Consider the following 18,029-nt stretch of genomic DNA (forward strand, 5'->3'; position numbering starts at 1 on the left):
TAAGCTAACTGCCCTTGTGAGCCATTTTAAGCCTAGCCAATTATCCCTTGTGAGACTCAAACCCTGCACCTTGTGTTTGTAAGGCAAACACCTTAGCCATTTAGCCACCCTCCCAACCCCCATACCCGTATATACTACTTCAGAGAATTAAATACAGCAAAGAATAACTAAATGCAGCAGACATCACTTGACTGATCAGAAGACTTGACTCAAACGTCTGTATCAGTCAAGCACAGTTAACACCTCTACACTTAACTGTTTCTCAAAATCAAGAGAATGATACTGGAGACAGTAAAAGCAGCCAAGGTTTACATTAATATGTATTTTTACAAGAAAGTGTATATAATTTTATGTTGTCAGCTGATCAAAAATATTACCAAACGTACACTGAACTAGTGGTTATTCCTGAATAAATGAGGAATGTAAATATCTGCCATTTTTACTCCTGCTGGAAGGATTGGTGGCTAGAACAGGTTGTCATCTAAGTGCAAAGTTGGATACCGGCTTTCTTTGCATCCAAGGTAAAGATAAGCCAAACAGGGAAAATGACACAACATCAGCACAAAGACTGAATGAATTCCTGGATACGACTTTAAAATGATATGCTGTTTCATTACTAAAAACCAGCCACGTGAATGAAAAGCACAATACTTATTACACATGCTTTTGTTTTTGAACTGGGTACAAGCACTAATTCATCACCAAATATCACTGTAAAGTGGTTATTCCTGAATAAATGAGGAATGTAAATATCTGCCATTTTTACTCCTTTTTTTCTGAAGTGCAGGCAAACATAGGGGGATTGTGGCTGACAAAATTTGCAGATGACTGCAAATTGGGCACCATAATTGACACTCCATCAGACACAGACATCCTCCAGAAAGGTCTCATAGAAATGGATAACTGGTGCCAGAGCCATGGCCTTAAGCTAAATGCCAAAAAATGTATAGTCATACCCTTTGGGAAAAATAAGGTAACCCCTAATTACCACATAGGTGGTAATCCATTAAACACGGAAGAAGTTATCAGGGACCTGGGGACCCAAGTTGACAGTAACCTCTCTTTTGACACTCACATTGCCAAAGTGGTTAGGAAGACCTTCTACATTGCCCACCTGATCATGAAGGGATTCACATCCAGATCAGGAGAGGTCATTGTACCCTGTACTCTTCACTTATCAGACCAATGATTGAGTACAACGCCCCATTCGAATGTACCTTACCCGACACCTGCAGCAGTTGGAAAGACCCCAAAAGTTCCTCACCAAAAGGATAAAGGGGCTCAAACATATGTCACACGATGCCCGACTGAAGAAACTCCAGCTCTATTCAGTCGCATACCGTCTGCTCAGAGGTGATCTGTGCCTGACATACAAGGCCATGTCCAACCCGGAATTAATGGACATGCTCCACCTCAAAAAATCCAAATCCACCAGAGCCACGAGAGCAAGAGACTTGAACCTCAACACGGATATAAATAGGACATGCTGGAGGGACAGATTCATCACCCAGAGACTCCCTACACTATGGAACAGAATCCCAGTCCATGTGAGGCAGAGCCCCTCACTGACTCTGTTCAAGAGAAATCTTGACGAGTGGATGGGAGATCGTAGGTTTACCCCGGGAATCATCTCTGTATCACTGCTGGACAGAGGCACAGCAAACTAATGGGTATAGTATTCTCATCCTAAGGGGTGGTGAAAGCCACACACACTCTGGCTAGGTTTTTAAATGCCCTAGGGCAGATAGCCTAGTATGAACCTATGAACCTATAAAGTAGATTATCTGTTTGGACCAAGAACTGTGTAAAGCGCCAGCAGTTGCCCAAGGCCTGAAATTATAGGTAAGCCTGTAGCAACAGATGTAAGTAAAGACATTTCTTCCAACTACATTTGAACCTAAAGGAACAGAACAGCAGAGTAACAAAAAAATTACTCTGAATGCAAAAGCAGCATAAGAACATTAAAAAAAATGTTAAGTCATTAGCAATCCATTCCAGAAAGAGTGAAATCTGTTATTCTTTAGATGTACAAATTAAGAATGCATCATTAGATTTATTTGTAACCTATGTGGCAAAAGTTTTTTTTTCTGCAATAACCAAGTACAGTTAAGTGTAAAATGCCACTCAGCATATAAGAGTATATTTAAGGCAGACTAGAGGACTATATTATTCACATTATTTGCTTGTCTTGACTCAGACGATCAGCAAGTTCCACTAAAGTCCGTGTGGGTCTTCCTGACATGCCTTTTCCAAGATGTGCAATTTCATCCTTGTTGGACATCACACCAGCTATATCCAAGTGGGCCCAGTGGGGGACTGTAACAAATTCTTTTAGGAATGCAGCAGCTGTACAGGCTCCTCCAGACCTGCAAAAACAGCATTTGAGTTAATAATTAACATCTAGAGGTTTCAAAGTATATAATGAAGCTCTATTCATTACTGTCATGCATACCTGAAGATTTGTGTTACAATGATGTTGTATAAACACTATTCGGCTGCAGTAAAGAAAGTGCAAGTCACCACACTAATACCATATTACTGTGAGGCAAATGTATCTTGTGCTATAGGTGTTAATATCTGCAATGAAGTATAGACTAATGAAGCATAAACAAGTGATTTTAGATGGTAACAATTTAAAATGTTGAAACCTGCTACAGCTAGTTACAAACCACGGACAATAAATGGCCAAAAAAATGGATTTACATACAAGTCCAGGATGGCCATTACCTGTAACTCTCGGAGTTGATATATATGTTTGGGTGGGGGAACTTGTGGAGTAAGTTTCAATGAGAAGGGCTATGTTCGAGATTTGCTCCTCTTCTGCAGTTTCAATTTTTTTCCTCAGAGTGTCTGCACTGGTATTTGGAGTGCCAACATTTCAATATGGAGACAATTAGATTAGTTACTTGCAAGTACGAACTAGACACCATCTATGTGCATACTGTATGATTCTGAACCATCTGCTACTAAGAAGGCTAAAACTCCTAGATCATCCTTGAACATAGGCAGGTGGATTTAGTGGATGTTACTTGGTTAATGATCAGTACTTAAAATAACTCATTCACTCCAATGGAGCTCAGGAAGTTTGTACTGTAACTTCCAGTGGGCAGAGCCTTAGCCTTTTGACAGAAACAAATTATGTCCTCAAATTTCAAACAAATATTCATATCTCCTGAACCAGAGTGGTTATGAAAGTATAAAAGTAAAACCCTTCAGCACAAACTAGTTTTATAGTGGTAGTATTCTTTAGGGTCTAGGTCTTGAACTGAATTTTGTAAGTCACAGTAAACACAGTAACTGTTATGTTTGCAATATTTTGTAAACAACTTACAATGTCTCAGCAACCTGTCAAGTTACACACATACTGTCAGCAGCATTTTATTCACCTAGCTGTGAGCTTTCATATGAGGCTAAAGAGTTCTGTCTGTGGTACTTGCTTGTTGAGATATTTAGAAAAATGTGAAAATTATACCTATATAAATTAATATCATAAAAACAACAGTTAATATCTTTAGCTGCACTAGACAGATGTCAAATATTAATGCAGTTGAGTTTGCCACTGTGTATGCTTTAAGATGAAATATTTTAAAACCTTGTACATAGCATGGTATTGGAATTATTGCTGCAAGTATGAAAAAGCAATATTTGACGCCTAGAGGCATCAATAGGATGTAACTGCAGATGCACCTGGAGGTGTCACTCAGATATAATGAGATAATACACAAAAACTCCACAGCAGAGATGCATGAACAGTTTACTTGCATTTATTTATTTTTAATAGAGTAACACATTTATCTACGCAGCATGTCTTTGACATGCAGAAAAAGTACCAAGGGAGAAGTCATACTGACATGGCAAGAACAATCAAACTCCACCCTGACAGCATCCAGGGGCCAAAATGGAACCCCAAACCAAAGAAAGGTAGCAGCAACAGCCATAGGATACTATGCTGTCCACAGTAACATCTAATAAAGTAAATACAAAATTATCTGACATTACTTTTTCCTAATTCTATTCCAACTCAAGAAATGGAACACACCAGTTAATCTCTGACCACATGGCACACACAGTAATTAAGACATATTTATTTATTCCTTGTTGACTGGGTTAGTCTGGTGGCCTATTTTCAGAGGAGACCCCCTGAGGTGGTATTTATATTACTAGATGAAATTTGGCAAGGGCATTGGGAACCTCCTAATCCTTTTTGACGGGTGCTATGGGATCCTTTACATCCACCTGAACTACACCAACCCAAGCAGATGGGACTTCAGTTTAATGTCTCTTCCAAAGAATGACACACTCAGGAGTGCAGCACCCCACTAATGCTGTACCACAGTGGCAACAATCCAATCACCTGGAGTGGGAATAGAACCTACAGCTTTCTGATCTTCCAGAACCAAAAGCAAGTGTGTGCAAACAGTTGCATCACTAACACTGACGTATCTCACTTTTGAGCCAAGAAAGGCCCGTCATTATTTCACCTAATTACTTCTTTGCAAAACCAGTGGCACTGCAAACACTAACAGGGGAACAGAACCCAAACCAACACATAAACAAGACATATTACCAGCCTATGGAATATGTTACCACAACAGGGCAAACAAACTACTACCTACTCTGGCTATCTATAAGGTTAGTCTTGATGACTGGATGGGCTTACACAAATTTACACTAGGGCTATCATGTACAACAAGTCAACTTGGGAGGAAAGCACGATTATGTGCATCATCTTAATGGTGTACATGGCTAGGCATCTTATGGTTCTTGTAATCACTTGCCTAGGACTGTCCCTATCGTTCCTACAGCAGGAACACTAGAAGGTGAAGTACAGCTGAAGGGGTAGCGAATACATTTTTTCTGTGGGAAAAAGCCCATATTTAACATATAAAAAGAAAGAAGTGAGAGGAACATAGAGAAGAATAGAGGGGAGGGGAGGCAGCAGAGGCACACAGATACACACAGAAGGCCACAAGCAAACGGGCAGATGTGAATACTAGATGGGGGAGATGTAGGTGGCACACAGTGTAGACACAATGCAGGATTCAGGCAAACTGCAAGCCACTGAATCCCAGGGAGACTTTTCTGTGAAACAGTAGGTGGTGGTCCTGGGGCTAGGTAGCCAGTGGCACGGGCCACATCCCCCCTGGTGGTTTGATAGCATTTGTCTATCTGTCTATTGAACCTGCTGAAGGGCAGGTTGCTGCATGGCAACACAGTGGGTCACTGCCCAGTTAACCTATGCCTACACTACATACTTCAGCTCAGAATCAGCCAGGGCTAGCAACTGGTTGGGGGGTGGTTACCTGTCTAGGATGGGCTGGAACCCTCATTAGGGGAGGCACTCCAACCCCTCTCACCATTCTCAGCTACAGCCCTGGCTGAAGTTGCAGCAGGCAGTTGCTAACTCACTGTGGCTCTGGTGGACTATGAGAACCTGGATAAGGGAGACAAAAATGATGAGGACTCGCACGTGTTATGGCAGATGTAATCTAGAACAGGATATAGGATGTAACTAATCCTGGCAGATGTAATCTAGAACAGGATATAGGATGTAACTAATCATATTGTACTTGTAATCTCTGCTACGCCCTGCAGTGGCTAGTAGCATTCTCTTTACATTCGCCCTATGCAGATAAACAAAATGGATACTTTAGCAATCATATACCACATAGAGGTTTGACTGAGACACAGACGATTGTGCAAAAGTACAGCTCCACAAACAACAAACAAGCAAGAAGAATCCTGAAATGAATTCCATAGCCCAACACTGAATTATAGTACCATGTGCATATACAATGAAGCAGCAACAGGTCAGGTAACTCAGTATAGGAGAGTTGTCTACATGACCACAAATACAATGGAGTAGAGGTAGCTGCATTAATGCTTTTAGATACACTGAAACTAACACAGTTAAGAAAAGTGATGTAGAAAGTACAATTGTGTAAATACGCTTACCATAACACTTACCATAACAGTAATGTTCTAATACACCACTGTTGCAGTAGCCTAAACTATTTGGGTTATATCCTGTCAAGGATATGACCAACTAATTAAAGCTAAAGGGCACCTTCAATGAGAGCTTCACATAAAAAGAAGTAAGAGTGCCAAAAGCTTCAGAGCTTTCTTTCCCAAGAAGGGAGACAACAACCATGAAAGGAAAATGCTAGGAAATGTGAAACAAGAACTACACACAAGGGTACATCCATACCTTGGCAATACAAAAAACATCTAAAGAAGGGGGCTGGAGGGAAGGAAGAGATGGTTACAGCAACAGTGATTTTTTTTTCTAACATAGTTATTTACAAGAGATATATAGATGATTTGGTTTTCATATGTAAAGGGGAAATGGAAGATTTTAAGAAATTCATGATGGATCTGGAAGAAAATAATAATTTTGGTTTATCATTCACATTCGATTGTCATTGAGAATTCATACAATTTTTGGATTTAAAATTATATGTTGGCAAGGGCAGAAAGGTGCAGTTTAGGCCTTATGTGAAGGAAATGCCTGCCAATAATTTGCTTCTAGCATCAAGTATGCACCCCCCTCATTTGATGGGCTCACTCCCATATGGGGAGTATAGACGTATTTTCAATAATACTTGTGATAAAAATTTGATTCCAGAGGAATTTTGAAAGTCAGGGAGAGGTTAACATCCAGGGGGTATTGTGTGGATTTATTAGAAAGGACAGAACGGAGGGTTTTGGGTGTTCATGATACAGGGAGTTTTATGAGGAGCGGTCATACCGTACAGATCAATCATGAAAAGTTGTTTTTTGTTAGCAGATTCTCGCCCTTTTCTGAAAAGTTGAGTAGCTTGGTAAGAAGATTCTGGGCCAATTGTCACGCAAGGTGATGCCACCAGAAGTGTGTTCCCTGAGAAGGTAAATTTTCATATGGCACATTTTCTAATCTTAAGGAATTGCTTAACAAAGGGAAGTTAAGCATAGATACCAATGCACAGGTAGGGTGTTTTTCTTGCCTGGGTTTTAAAGTTTGTCCCAAGATTAAGAATTTAAATGATACAAAGATTAATAATAGGAGGTACAGAGCCACACAGAGATTTGCCTGCAGTTCAAGTGGGTTTGTATATATTATTGGTTGTGGCTGTCCTGTTGTAAAATGGTACATAGGACAAACAAAGAGACAGGTTAAAAGGTGTATTCTTGAACATTTGGGGGATATCAGACAGTAGATTGGGCAGCCCGGTTGCCAACCATTTTTGCACCTATTGTGATGGTTCAGATTTTACTTTATTTTTTAGCGTGTTAGGGAAACCTTTACGTCAAAAGGGTGAAATGTTTATAAATAAGTTATTAGCTTTGTAAACTAAATTTATTGTCAGTTTTAATACTTTATATCCAACAGGTTTGAATTTAGAAGTACATTTCAATATGTAACTTTTGCATGGGAAGTGTTTTGGGAACAACAGAAATGCGTTTCTGACTTCATGTTATGTTCCTTTATTCAAAAGGGACGTTTTCACTTTAATATGAACACAGTTTGATTGTGGTGTTGATTAATGTAGTACTATATAAGGATGTTTTTTTCTGGTCTGTAATTTATCCCAAGAAGGCATAAGCCGAGGTACCAGGAGACACCAGTAATGGATTTTATGCAACTCTAAGAGGCTTCTTTGTTTTTCTTTTTTTTTTTTGCTTTGTAAACTGCAAGCTGTCAGGGAAACATTATCTAAAGCAGATAAAACAGGAGGAACAACTGCAGACTGAGGAATATTCAGTTGTAACAAATCATAGCACATTTTCTGGGAAACAGGAATTTCATTCTGATCCCACTGAAAAGCCTCCTTCATTTTAGATAAAATTTCACAAAAAGAAGTCTTCTGAAGGGAAATCTGAAGCAACCCCTTCCTCATAATCTGAATCTTCAGGTTGTGAAGAAAATCCTGAAGCACAACATTACCAACAGCTGCAAATGCTGGTGCTAGCGGAACTTTCAAACCTATCCTCCTAACCCAGCCCGCCCCCTACACAAGGCTCGCAACATTAGGGACAGCTGCTCATGTTATACAAAGAATTTGCCAGCATTTTAACCCCGTTCTGTTAAATTACAGAAAAGAAAAAAAGTTATGTACTCACCATAACGTTCCATGTTTGTTGTTCATCTCGCCATTCATTCTTACTTGGATGGGTTCAGAGCAGATTCTCGGCTCCGACTCAGCCGAATACACAGCTGGAAGTCTCACACTTGGTTCGTAGCAATGTAGGTATCCCATGATACAGCGGTGCAACTCTCCAAATCTTATTTGCTGCTAACAGGTCCTCTAGGAGTCCTTGGACGTGCGAAGGAGGGAGGGATCGTAAGAATGAATGGCGAGATGGACAACAAATATGGAATTTTATGGCGAGTATATAACTTCTTTATGTTAATGTTGTCCTATCTCGCCTTCAGTACATAACTTATTTGTGTTATGTTGTCCTATCTTGCCTTCATTCTTACTTGGATGGGACAGAGTCCCTAGTACTTTTTTCCTGGGTGTCTCATGGGAGTACACCTTTGAGCACAGTGGAACTAAAGGAGGCCCTGTCCCTGGAGGCCAAATCTACTTTGCAAGGAGTGATAAATGTATAAGGATTGGCCCAAGTAAGCTGCAGCACAAATACTATCCACAGACATTCTGGCCTGAATGGCACAGGATGTACCTAATGCTCTGGTTGAGTAAACTCTAATTCTGAATGGTAAGTTTCTACTATTGAAGGTATAGATAAAGGTGATACAACTTGACAGCCAATTAGAAAGGGTGACTTTAGATACCGGCATACCCTTTTTGCCTCAGAGAAGCAGAAGAACAATTGATCAGATTTCCTGAAATCTTTAGTTCTATGTAAATGGAATCTGCACTGTCTATGCACATCCAGTTGGTGGAGTTTATACTCTACCTTGTTGCTATGGTTGAGGAAAAACACTGGGAGCTCAATGTACTGACTGATATTGGATTGAGAACAAACCTTAGGTATAAAGGTTGGATTAGTTCATAACGATACCCTATCCTTATGAATATGATATGGAGGTCTGATTGATAGTGCCTGCAATTCTGAAACTCTTCTGGCAGATGTTACAGCTACTAGCAATATGGTCTTCCAGGAAAGGAACTTGAGGTCACAAGATGAAGAAGGCTCGAATGGTGGCAATGTTAGTTGAGATAGGACAAAATTTAAATCCCAAGGAGAACGTGGTTCCTTAAAAGGACGTCTCAATAATGAAGTACTTTTTAAGAATGCTTTACACAATCTTTGTGACATTAAGTTAGGAGAATGGTCACCAATGTGGAAATTTGAAATTGCAGTCAGCTAAACTCTAATACTTGCCTCAGCCGAGCTTTGCTTGAAGAGTTTTGCCAGAAATTTCAAAATGGACTGAACAGGTGCAGAAAAAAAGGTCAATGTTCCTATTTTGGGCCCAGTGAGAAAATCTTTTCCACTCGCTAGCATATAGTTTTCTAGTAGAAACTTTGAGAGGACAGCAATATGTTTTTGGCTGCTGAAGTGACGTTTTGAAGCCCAATTAAGATGGGAAGTGGAGCAGCCATGCTGTCAAGTTGAGGATGTGGAAAGAAGGATGAAGTACTCCTGACATATGGTCAGAAGGTCCGGAACTGGGTCCAGAACCCATGGCTTCTCCTGAAGATGAGGCCAGAGGAAGGGGAACCTAATAGGCCAATAAGGGGCAATGAGAATCATCCTGCTTCCCTAGGATTTTGCTTTCTGGATGACTTTGGGTACCCCAGGGCCAATCGTATACAAGTGCATCTCTCAGTGTCTCGCCCGGAGGGGGAATTGGGGCAAAGTAGCTGCTGCACTTGGCATTCATGGGAGTGGCAAAAAGACTGCAGCAAGGCTGGCCCCATTTCCAGAAAATCTCTCCAATTATGTTCTGGTTCAGAGACCACTCATGAGGCATTAATATTGCCCTGCTGAGCTTGTCTGCTATTACGTTGGATTTCCCCAGGATGTGTATTGCTACTAGAAATCATTGGGAAGAAATTGCCCATTGCCAAACTCTCAGAGCCTCGCGACAAAGTGGGTATGATCTGGTTCCTCCTTGTTTGTTTATGTACCAAACTACCAACATATTGTCTGACTGTATTGCAATCGTCTCTAGTGGAAGAGAATCATGGAGTACATGCAATGCCAGAAGCACTGCCATCATCTCTAGAACATTGATATGCCAGTGGGCCTCGTGGTCTTGCCATATACCTTGGGACTGTCCTTTCCAGATAATGCCCTCCACCCTATCTGGGCAGCGTCTGTGGTCACTGTAGCAACAGGTTGTTGTGGAATCAAGGGTCTCCCGATAGTCACATGGTTGGACTGAATCCACCACCGTAGGTCCTTTTTGCTCTATTCCGTTATTCTGATCAGGTGGGACACAAGAAGTTCTTGAACCGACCATTGGGAGAATAGGAGCCATTGAAGAATTCTCATATGCATCGTTGCAAGAGTAAAGTACAGTTTTGTACCTACCATAAATGTAGATGTTCGAGGATCCACATTGCTGCAGTCCTAACTATTGGGTAGTCCGCTGTCCAGTCGGCCCGAATACCAAAGTATATGGCTGACGTCGGTCAGGGCGCATTAGACTGACGTCAGTACGTCAGGGTACTAATGCGCATGACCGACGTCATATCCTCAGTCTTTTCTTGCCCCAGATGTCAGAAGACCCTAAAAAAACAAGGCCCAAAACCAAAAACACCAAACATACCTGCACCAAAAATATGTACAATATATACAAAGGTACCAGAATATAAGCTCACCTACAGAACCACCCCTAAACACAGAGGGGCAGGAGGGAGGGTAAATTGGACTGCAGCAATGTGGATCCTCGAACATCTACATTTATGGTAGGTACAAAACTGTACTATGTTCTTCATTCCACATTGCTGCAGTCCTAACTATTGGGTAGAATCCCAAAGCAGAGGTAAGGGAGGCTGGCAAATCATAAGGAAGCAGGAGCTGATAACATGCCTTGCAAAATAGCTGTGGCAAAACCAGCCCTAGACTTAGAGTAGAGAGGAAGGTGGTAATGCTTAGAGAAAGTATGCACTGAACTCCAAGTAGCTGCCTCCAAAATATCCTTAGTTGCCACCCCCCTTAGAAATGCTGTAGAAGTGGCAGTAGCCCTAGTGGAATGAGGCCTAATCCCAGCTGGAATCTCCTTGCAATGATGGGAATAACAAAATGCAATGCAAAACCCAATCCACCTAGAAATAGTTTGTTTTGACACAGGCTTGCCCTGAACTCAAAGCAAAAGAAACAAACAACTGCTGAGACTGCCTAAAATCCTTAGTCCTGCTTAAATAATAACGCAATTGCCTGTGTACATCTAAGGTGTGCAAAATCTTTTCCCCTTTATTTTGGGGATCTGCATAAAAAGTAGGCAAATGAATAGTTTGGTTTAAAGCCACACTAGAAACCACTTTAGGCATAAAGGAAGGATTAGTGCGTAATGATACCCTATCCTTATGAAAAATCAAAAGGCTCAACCGCCATAAGGGCCTGCAACTCAGAAACCCTTCTAGCAGAAGTAATGGCCAACAAAAAAGCAGTCTTCCATGACAAGTATTTCAGTTCAGCAGTAGCCGCAGGCTCAAAAGGTTGTAGAGTAAGTTTCTCCAACACAAAATTGAGGTCCCAAGCAGGAGTAGGAGCTCTACGTGGGGGTCTTATATTCTTTGCCCCTCTAAGAAATTGCTTGAACAAAGGATGTGAAAACAATGGTGGGTCACAATCATAGTGAGCTGAAATTGCTGCAGCATGAATCTTAACAGAAGAGAAAGACAAACCTTTGTCCAATAACTCAGTAAGATATTGAAGAGCCACACTCAAATTAGGCTCAGAAATCTCCAAATTCTTTGCTGCAGTCCAAAATAAAAATCTCTTCCATTTTTCTGCGTACACTTTCCTTGTACTAGGTCTTCTGGCTTCCATAATCACATTTAAAACTTGTTGAGGAAGCTGAGACCTGCTGTCTTTCAAAACAGAATATGCCAGGCTGTTAGATGAAGAGAGTGAAGCTTGACATTGAGCAGATGACCGTCCCTCTGAGACAACAGGTGTGGAATCAAGGGTAAAGGCCATGGAGGCTTCCTTACCAGACTCCTCAGTAATGGGTACCAGTGCTGCCGAGGCCAATCTGGAGCTATTAAAATCATCCTTGGCTTGTCTTGTCTGACCTTTAGAAGCACCTTTGGAAGAAGAGGCAGAGGTGGAAAAGCATACACATGAAGATTTTTCCAACTGAAAGAAAGAGCATCCACTTTCCAAGCTGTGTGATGAAATCCCTTGTGCAAAACTTTGGCAGCTGGTGGTTTAGTGGAGAAGCGAACAGATCTATGTCTGGAGTTCCCCATGACACTGTCAATTTTTGAAATACATGAAGATCCAGTTTCCACTCGTGGGGATCCATGATTTGTCTGCTTAACACATCTGCTAAGGAGTTCTGTGCTCCGGCAGAAACCTTGCCTGAAGAGTTAGTTGCAAACTGAGCGCAGTCTCCCATAAAATCATTGCTTGTCTGCACAATGGGTAAGAATGTGTTCCCCCTTGTTTGTTGATGTACCACATGACAGTTGTGTTGTCTGTTAGAATCAACACCTGCCCTGGAAGAAGTAACTCCTTGAAAGCCATTAATGCAAACTGGACTGCTAACATCTCTTTCATGTTGATATGTAGATGCTGTAGTCTGGCAGGCCACTTGTCTTGTATCCACTTTCCATTTAGATGAGCTCCCCAAGCAATATCTGAGGCATCTGTCGTTAGAATCTGACTTGCCTCTGGCGGGTCACAGAGAGTCCCTTGTTTAGGTGACATTCCTGAGCCCACCACAAAAATTCCTTTTGAATGCAAGGTATTATTTGAATGACAGTGTCCAAATCCTGGCAGTGCTGTGTCCACAGATTTTTGAGATACCATTGTAGCTTCCTCATATGCAGTTTGGCATTGGGAAGCACCAGAATACAAGATGCCATGAACCCTAAGGCTTGAAGGACTGTCCTTGCAGTCAGCCCGGACTGAAGAGATAGTTGATGGAAGTAACTGGAAAGATTCTTTTGTTTGTCCGGGGTTAAAAAGGCCATCTGGGCTGCTGTATTCAGTCTCACACCCAGAAAGCACATGTCTTGAGAGGGTACTAGACTGGACTTTATTTCGTTCACAGAATACCCTAGGCATCTTAGCACTGCTATGACATATTCCAGATGCTGTAGAAGGTCTTTCTTTTCTTGAGCCAGAATCAGGCAGTCGTCCAAGTAAGGATAGATTTGAATTCCTTTTAGCCTGAAGTAAGCTATCACTGGAGCCAGAACCTTTGTGAATACTCTGGGCGCAGTAGATAAGCCAAAGGGCAATGCAGAGAACTGATAATGAGAATTTCCAGCTCGAAAACGCAGATACTTCCTGCAACTTAGTCTTATTGGCACATGAAGGTAAGCTTCCTTGAGATCTAAAGTTACCATCCAGTGATCTTTGCCCAGCAGAGGTAAAAGCTGTTGTAACGTCAACATTTTGAACTTGGGAATGTCCAAATAAGTGTTGAGGATAGATAAATCCAGAATTGGTCTCCACGTGTTCCCCTTCTTTGGTACTAGGAACAGGCGAGAATAAAACCGTAGCCCCTTTCTGGCACAGGAACTAACTGAATGGCCCCTATTTGGAGCAACAGAGAAATTTGCTTGTGAGCCTCTGTCCTTTGTAGAGGAGGAATGTCTGGCATGCCTTTGAAAGGAGGCAAGGTATGGAAATAAAACCTGTAACCGTGGTGAATAATATCCAGAACCCATCTGTCTTGGGTAATTAAATCCCAATTTTCTTTGAAAAGAGACAGCCTTCCTCCCAAAGGTGCTGCCAGGCGAGAATGTACTGGCAGCTGAAAAGGCAGGTCATTGGGTCTGCTTACGAAAGGACTGACCCCTGCCCTCACCAGAAGTCTGAGCAGGAGAACTCCCTGTCCTAGGCCTAAAAGAACCTTGAGCTCTGCCCCTACCACGTCTAGACCTACCCCTAGACTGGGAATCATAAGCAGGATAAGTCCATCCCTTAGTAGGCCAATTTCTACTAAACTTCGGAGGCTGCACCTGCAAAAAATCCTTAACAGTTTGCATAGACTTAGCCTTGTCCTCCATTTTCTTTAAAACTGCTTCCACAGGCGAACCAAACAACACATCAGACTGCAAAGGAGCATCCAAAATCCTTGTTTTAACATGCTCAGCTAAATTCTGATCTCTCAACCAGGCATGCCTACGAAGAACAGAACCAGTGGCAGCCACCCTCGAGGAGGCCTGCACAGCATCAAAACCACACTGCAAGGAATGTTTACCCACCTGTTCAGACACATGAACTAAATCCTGCAACTCTTTACACTCAATACCTTCTGCCAGAGCATCCACCTTAGATTTCAATTGTGAAAGAAGGTAATTCTGATATTTTAACATGTGAAACTGACAATTCAACGCCCTCATGGCTAAAGTGGAAGAAGTATACACTTTCTTTCCCCATCTATCCAAAGCCCTTGCCTCTTTATCAGGAGGAACAGGATTTTTAACAACAGAGGCCTTCACCCCTTAGGCCCCTGAGAGACAGTTTCGGGTCTGCCCTAGGACTCTTAAAAGATACTTATGAGCTTCAGGCACCCTATAGTACCTATCCGGTTTAACTGGGGCAGGAGGCAAAGAATCAGGATTCAGGGAAGCCTCTGCAAAAACATCTTCCACCACATTCAGAACAGGAGGTATAGCTAAAGGCCTATGCTGGGGTAAAAACAAGAATTCCCTAAGCCTCTTCCTGGAATCAGAGAAATCCTGACCTTCCCATTTAAAATGCTCCCTCATGGAATGCAGGGTCTCTGAAAATGAAAAATCCTCAGGAGGAGAAGCTGATGGAGTAGAATCATCCACATCAGAATCAGAATAAGGAGGATACTCCTGCAAGTCTTCAGCCGAAGACTCAGAAGCCTCCGAACAGTGCTCAAAACTCTCAAACTCAGGATCCACCCTAGGCCTCTTATCAGGAGGGAGCATAGAACCTCTAATCATAGTAATCAAATCCTCTGCCATTTTAAGCATATGTTTCTTAGGCAAAGAACCTGAAGCACTAGGAGAAACCCCCACTGAAGCTACACTTGGCCTGCCTCTCAAAGAAGCCTTGGAAACAGAGGGGGAGGCTCTAACCACCTTAGGAAGAGAGGGAAGAACAGCCACCTGAGAAGCCCCCTCAGCCTGGCCTACTTCCTGAGAGGATACATCCTGTAACAATAAAGTCTCTCCCTGAGACTCCAAAGAAATACCTGGCAGAATCTCCGGCTCCACTGAGCCTTCTAAAGAACCGACGTCAGGGACTGTCGGTTCTTCCACTCTAGGCTTTGCTGCTTTGTCCTTGCGCTTTTTGCCCGAAGCAGGCGTCGGAGCATCCGACGGCATTTTATAGTTACAACGCTTCCCAAAAACTAACCTGGCACAGTCTAACCTACTCTTAATAGTGCGTTTGTTAAATCTAGCACAAGAGCGGCATCCAACAACGTCGTGCTCAGGCCCTAAACAAGGAATACACAAAGTATGGTAATCCCTATGAGGTATCTGTTTCCCACAAGAAATACAGTTATTCACTTTTTCTGACATCCGGTTAAATACTGAGGCAAGAAAAAAACAAAATATTCCCCAACGGGGTACTTAGCCAACTTTGATTCGGTCTGAAACTCTGACTTCAGAAACTTTCAGAACGCCAACCTGCACTCGCAAAATTGCTTCTGCATCGGACCATGCGGCAAAAAAGACTGAGGATATGACGTCGGTCATGCGCATTAGTACCCTGACGTACTGACGTCAGTCTAATGTGCCCTGACCGACGTCAGCCATATACTTTGGTATTCGGGCCGACTGGACAGCGGACTACCCAATAGTTAGGACTGCAGCAATGTGGAATGAAGAACATCTAGTGTTATGGTTGAAGCCTTTGTCCCTAGAAGTTTCAGAACTACCTTTGCCTTTACCTTGTCCTTTGGAAGAAGGTAAAGTATTTGCTGTCTGAAGGCTGAAATTCTGTTGGCTGGAAGATGTGCCATCATGGAAACAGTGTCTAGGTTTGCGTCTATAAAGGTAATATGTTGACAGGGCAACAAGGCATATTTTTGAAAAGTGACTGTTATGCCTAACTGAGCACAAATTTCCAATGTCACATCCCTGGCCCGTTGGAGTAGATGCTTGGTGGTGGCAATTAGGAGCCAGTCGGCCAGATACGGAAACACTTGGAATCCAAGACGTCTCAAGTGAGCAGTTACTACTGCCATCCATTTGGTGAACACTCTGGGGGCTGTAGTGAGACCAAAGGGCAGAGCTCAGAATAGATACAGGTTCCCAGCCAGAAGTGTAAGTGACTCCTTGATGCTCTGTCAATTTTTATGTGGTAGTACGCATCTTAGAGGTCTACTGAGCACATCCAATCATCTTTCCCTAAGAAGTGAAGTATGACTGCAGTGTCACTATTAACTTTGACTTTTTTACAGATTCGTTTAACTTGCTAAGCTCCAACATGGGTCTCCAAGTCCCCTGTTCTTTTTGGCACCAAAAAGAATCTTGAGTAAATTCCGAATCCTGTTTGGTCTGCAGGGACTTCTTGGAGGACTCTTTTGTCCAGCAACTTTTTGATTTCTATAGTTGCTTGCTCCCTTACATTGGGTGGAACATCTGGGATTGTTCTCATCTGTGGGACAGGATGGCAAAAGGGAATGGAATATCCTCTGGATATTATGCTTTGTACCCACTTGTCTTTTGTGATACTTTTCCAGGATTCTGGGTACAAAGACAAATGTCCCCCAAGCGTAGGGCAGGTGGGCCTCCTTTCAGGAGCGCGGATAGGGACATCCACAAAAGGAATTATGGTCACCCTGGTTTTGCAGACCTCCTCTGCCTCTGGGGAAGGATACACCTCGTGCGTCTTTGAAAGCTCCCTGGGATCTTTTGAACCACATTTTCCCACTCTTCTGACCTTTAGGGTAAGGTCTTGAAGGTACAGAAAAATGTACTACAACAAAAGAGAGAGTTTTCCCTTCCTGATCGCATCTGGTGAGTGCGTCTTTTACTTTGGAAGCAAAAAGTGAGGAACCACCAAAAGGGGGGTAAGTAAAGGTAGACTTAAAAGGTTCCACAAAATTACACAAGCACATCCAGGAATGTCTCCTCGAGGAAACTCCTGAAACTGCTGCCCTACTCACTCCATCCTCTGCATAAGATATCAGTCTCATGAAGAAGCCGACGACAGAATTTAAGGTGGACAGCTGGGAGGAGCCTTTCTCAGTCACCCCCACAGCTAATGAACCTTGTAGAGTATCTCCTAGCTCTTTCAGATCTCTTTGCAGCCTTGTAATGTGTGCGAGGTAGTTCAGTGATAGGAGTGTAAAAGTTGCTGACAAAAACACACACTTCCTGTATCTGTCCATTGTTCGAGAATCTTTGTTCATTGGATGAACAGATGAGAATGTCTCAGAAAGTTCCTTCTTGGTGGCTGCTGCCACCACTATAACATCTACAGGCACATCTTTTGTGAGAAAATCGTTCCCAGTAGGAGCTGACAAAAACATGTTTGGCCTCTGAGGGACTGGTTCCATTGTGTCAGGCAACTTCCCACACCTTTCGACTGACCAAGTCCATTAGCTCATCAATAGGTGGAGACACCCAGGAGGCTAAAGTTGAGATCCAAAGGCCTTCAGGTACACAGACTCCTCATCAGAAGGGTTGATGGTTTTCCAGCCACCTCTCTTCTTTAGGATCTCCAGGATATCTGCAAGTGAGATATCTTCAGAGGACAACCATGGGGACCCTTCTGACTCCTAGAGGTCAGTGTCTGAGGTGACGGACTCATCGGGAGTCTATATGCTTCCTCTTGCATGTCCTCCTTCGAGCGGGTTCCTCAGAAGGGTATTCTGGGGAGGCCTCAGAAGAGAGGGATTCATCCAATGGGGGTTCTTGAGGCTCTGAATCTCTGCTGTCCTGTGGAACTGGTGGTGCCGAGACAGTAGC

At 42.6% G+C, this 18,029-nt stretch overlaps 1 protein-coding gene across 4 annotated transcripts in view; it reads right to left on the minus strand.

The window, feature by feature from the left end:
- Nucleotides 1-2,033: 2,033 nt before the first annotated feature.
- LAP3 (leucine aminopeptidase 3) overlaps nt 2,034-18,029 on the minus strand; it is a 528,883-nt gene continuing 512,887 nt past the window's right edge. For 3 of the 4 annotated variants that reach the window (XM_044062186.1, XM_044062189.1, XM_044062188.1), the window contains exon 13: nt 2,034-2,366. In XM_044062186.1, the coding sequence (XP_043918121.1) occupies nt 2,171-2,366 (196 nt within the window). In that variant the 3' untranslated portion in view covers nt 2,034-2,170. The remainder of the gene's footprint in view (nt 2,367-18,029) is intronic. The other variant, XR_006363611.1, reaches the window with a different exon arrangement.

The sequence above is a fragment of the Protopterus annectens genome, chromosome 2.part1 (assembly GCF_019279795.1).
Source record: "Protopterus annectens isolate FY-2018-M chromosome 2.part1, PAN1.0, whole genome shotgun sequence".
NCBI classification, from domain to species: Eukaryota; Metazoa; Chordata; order Ceratodontiformes; family Protopteridae; genus Protopterus; species Protopterus annectens.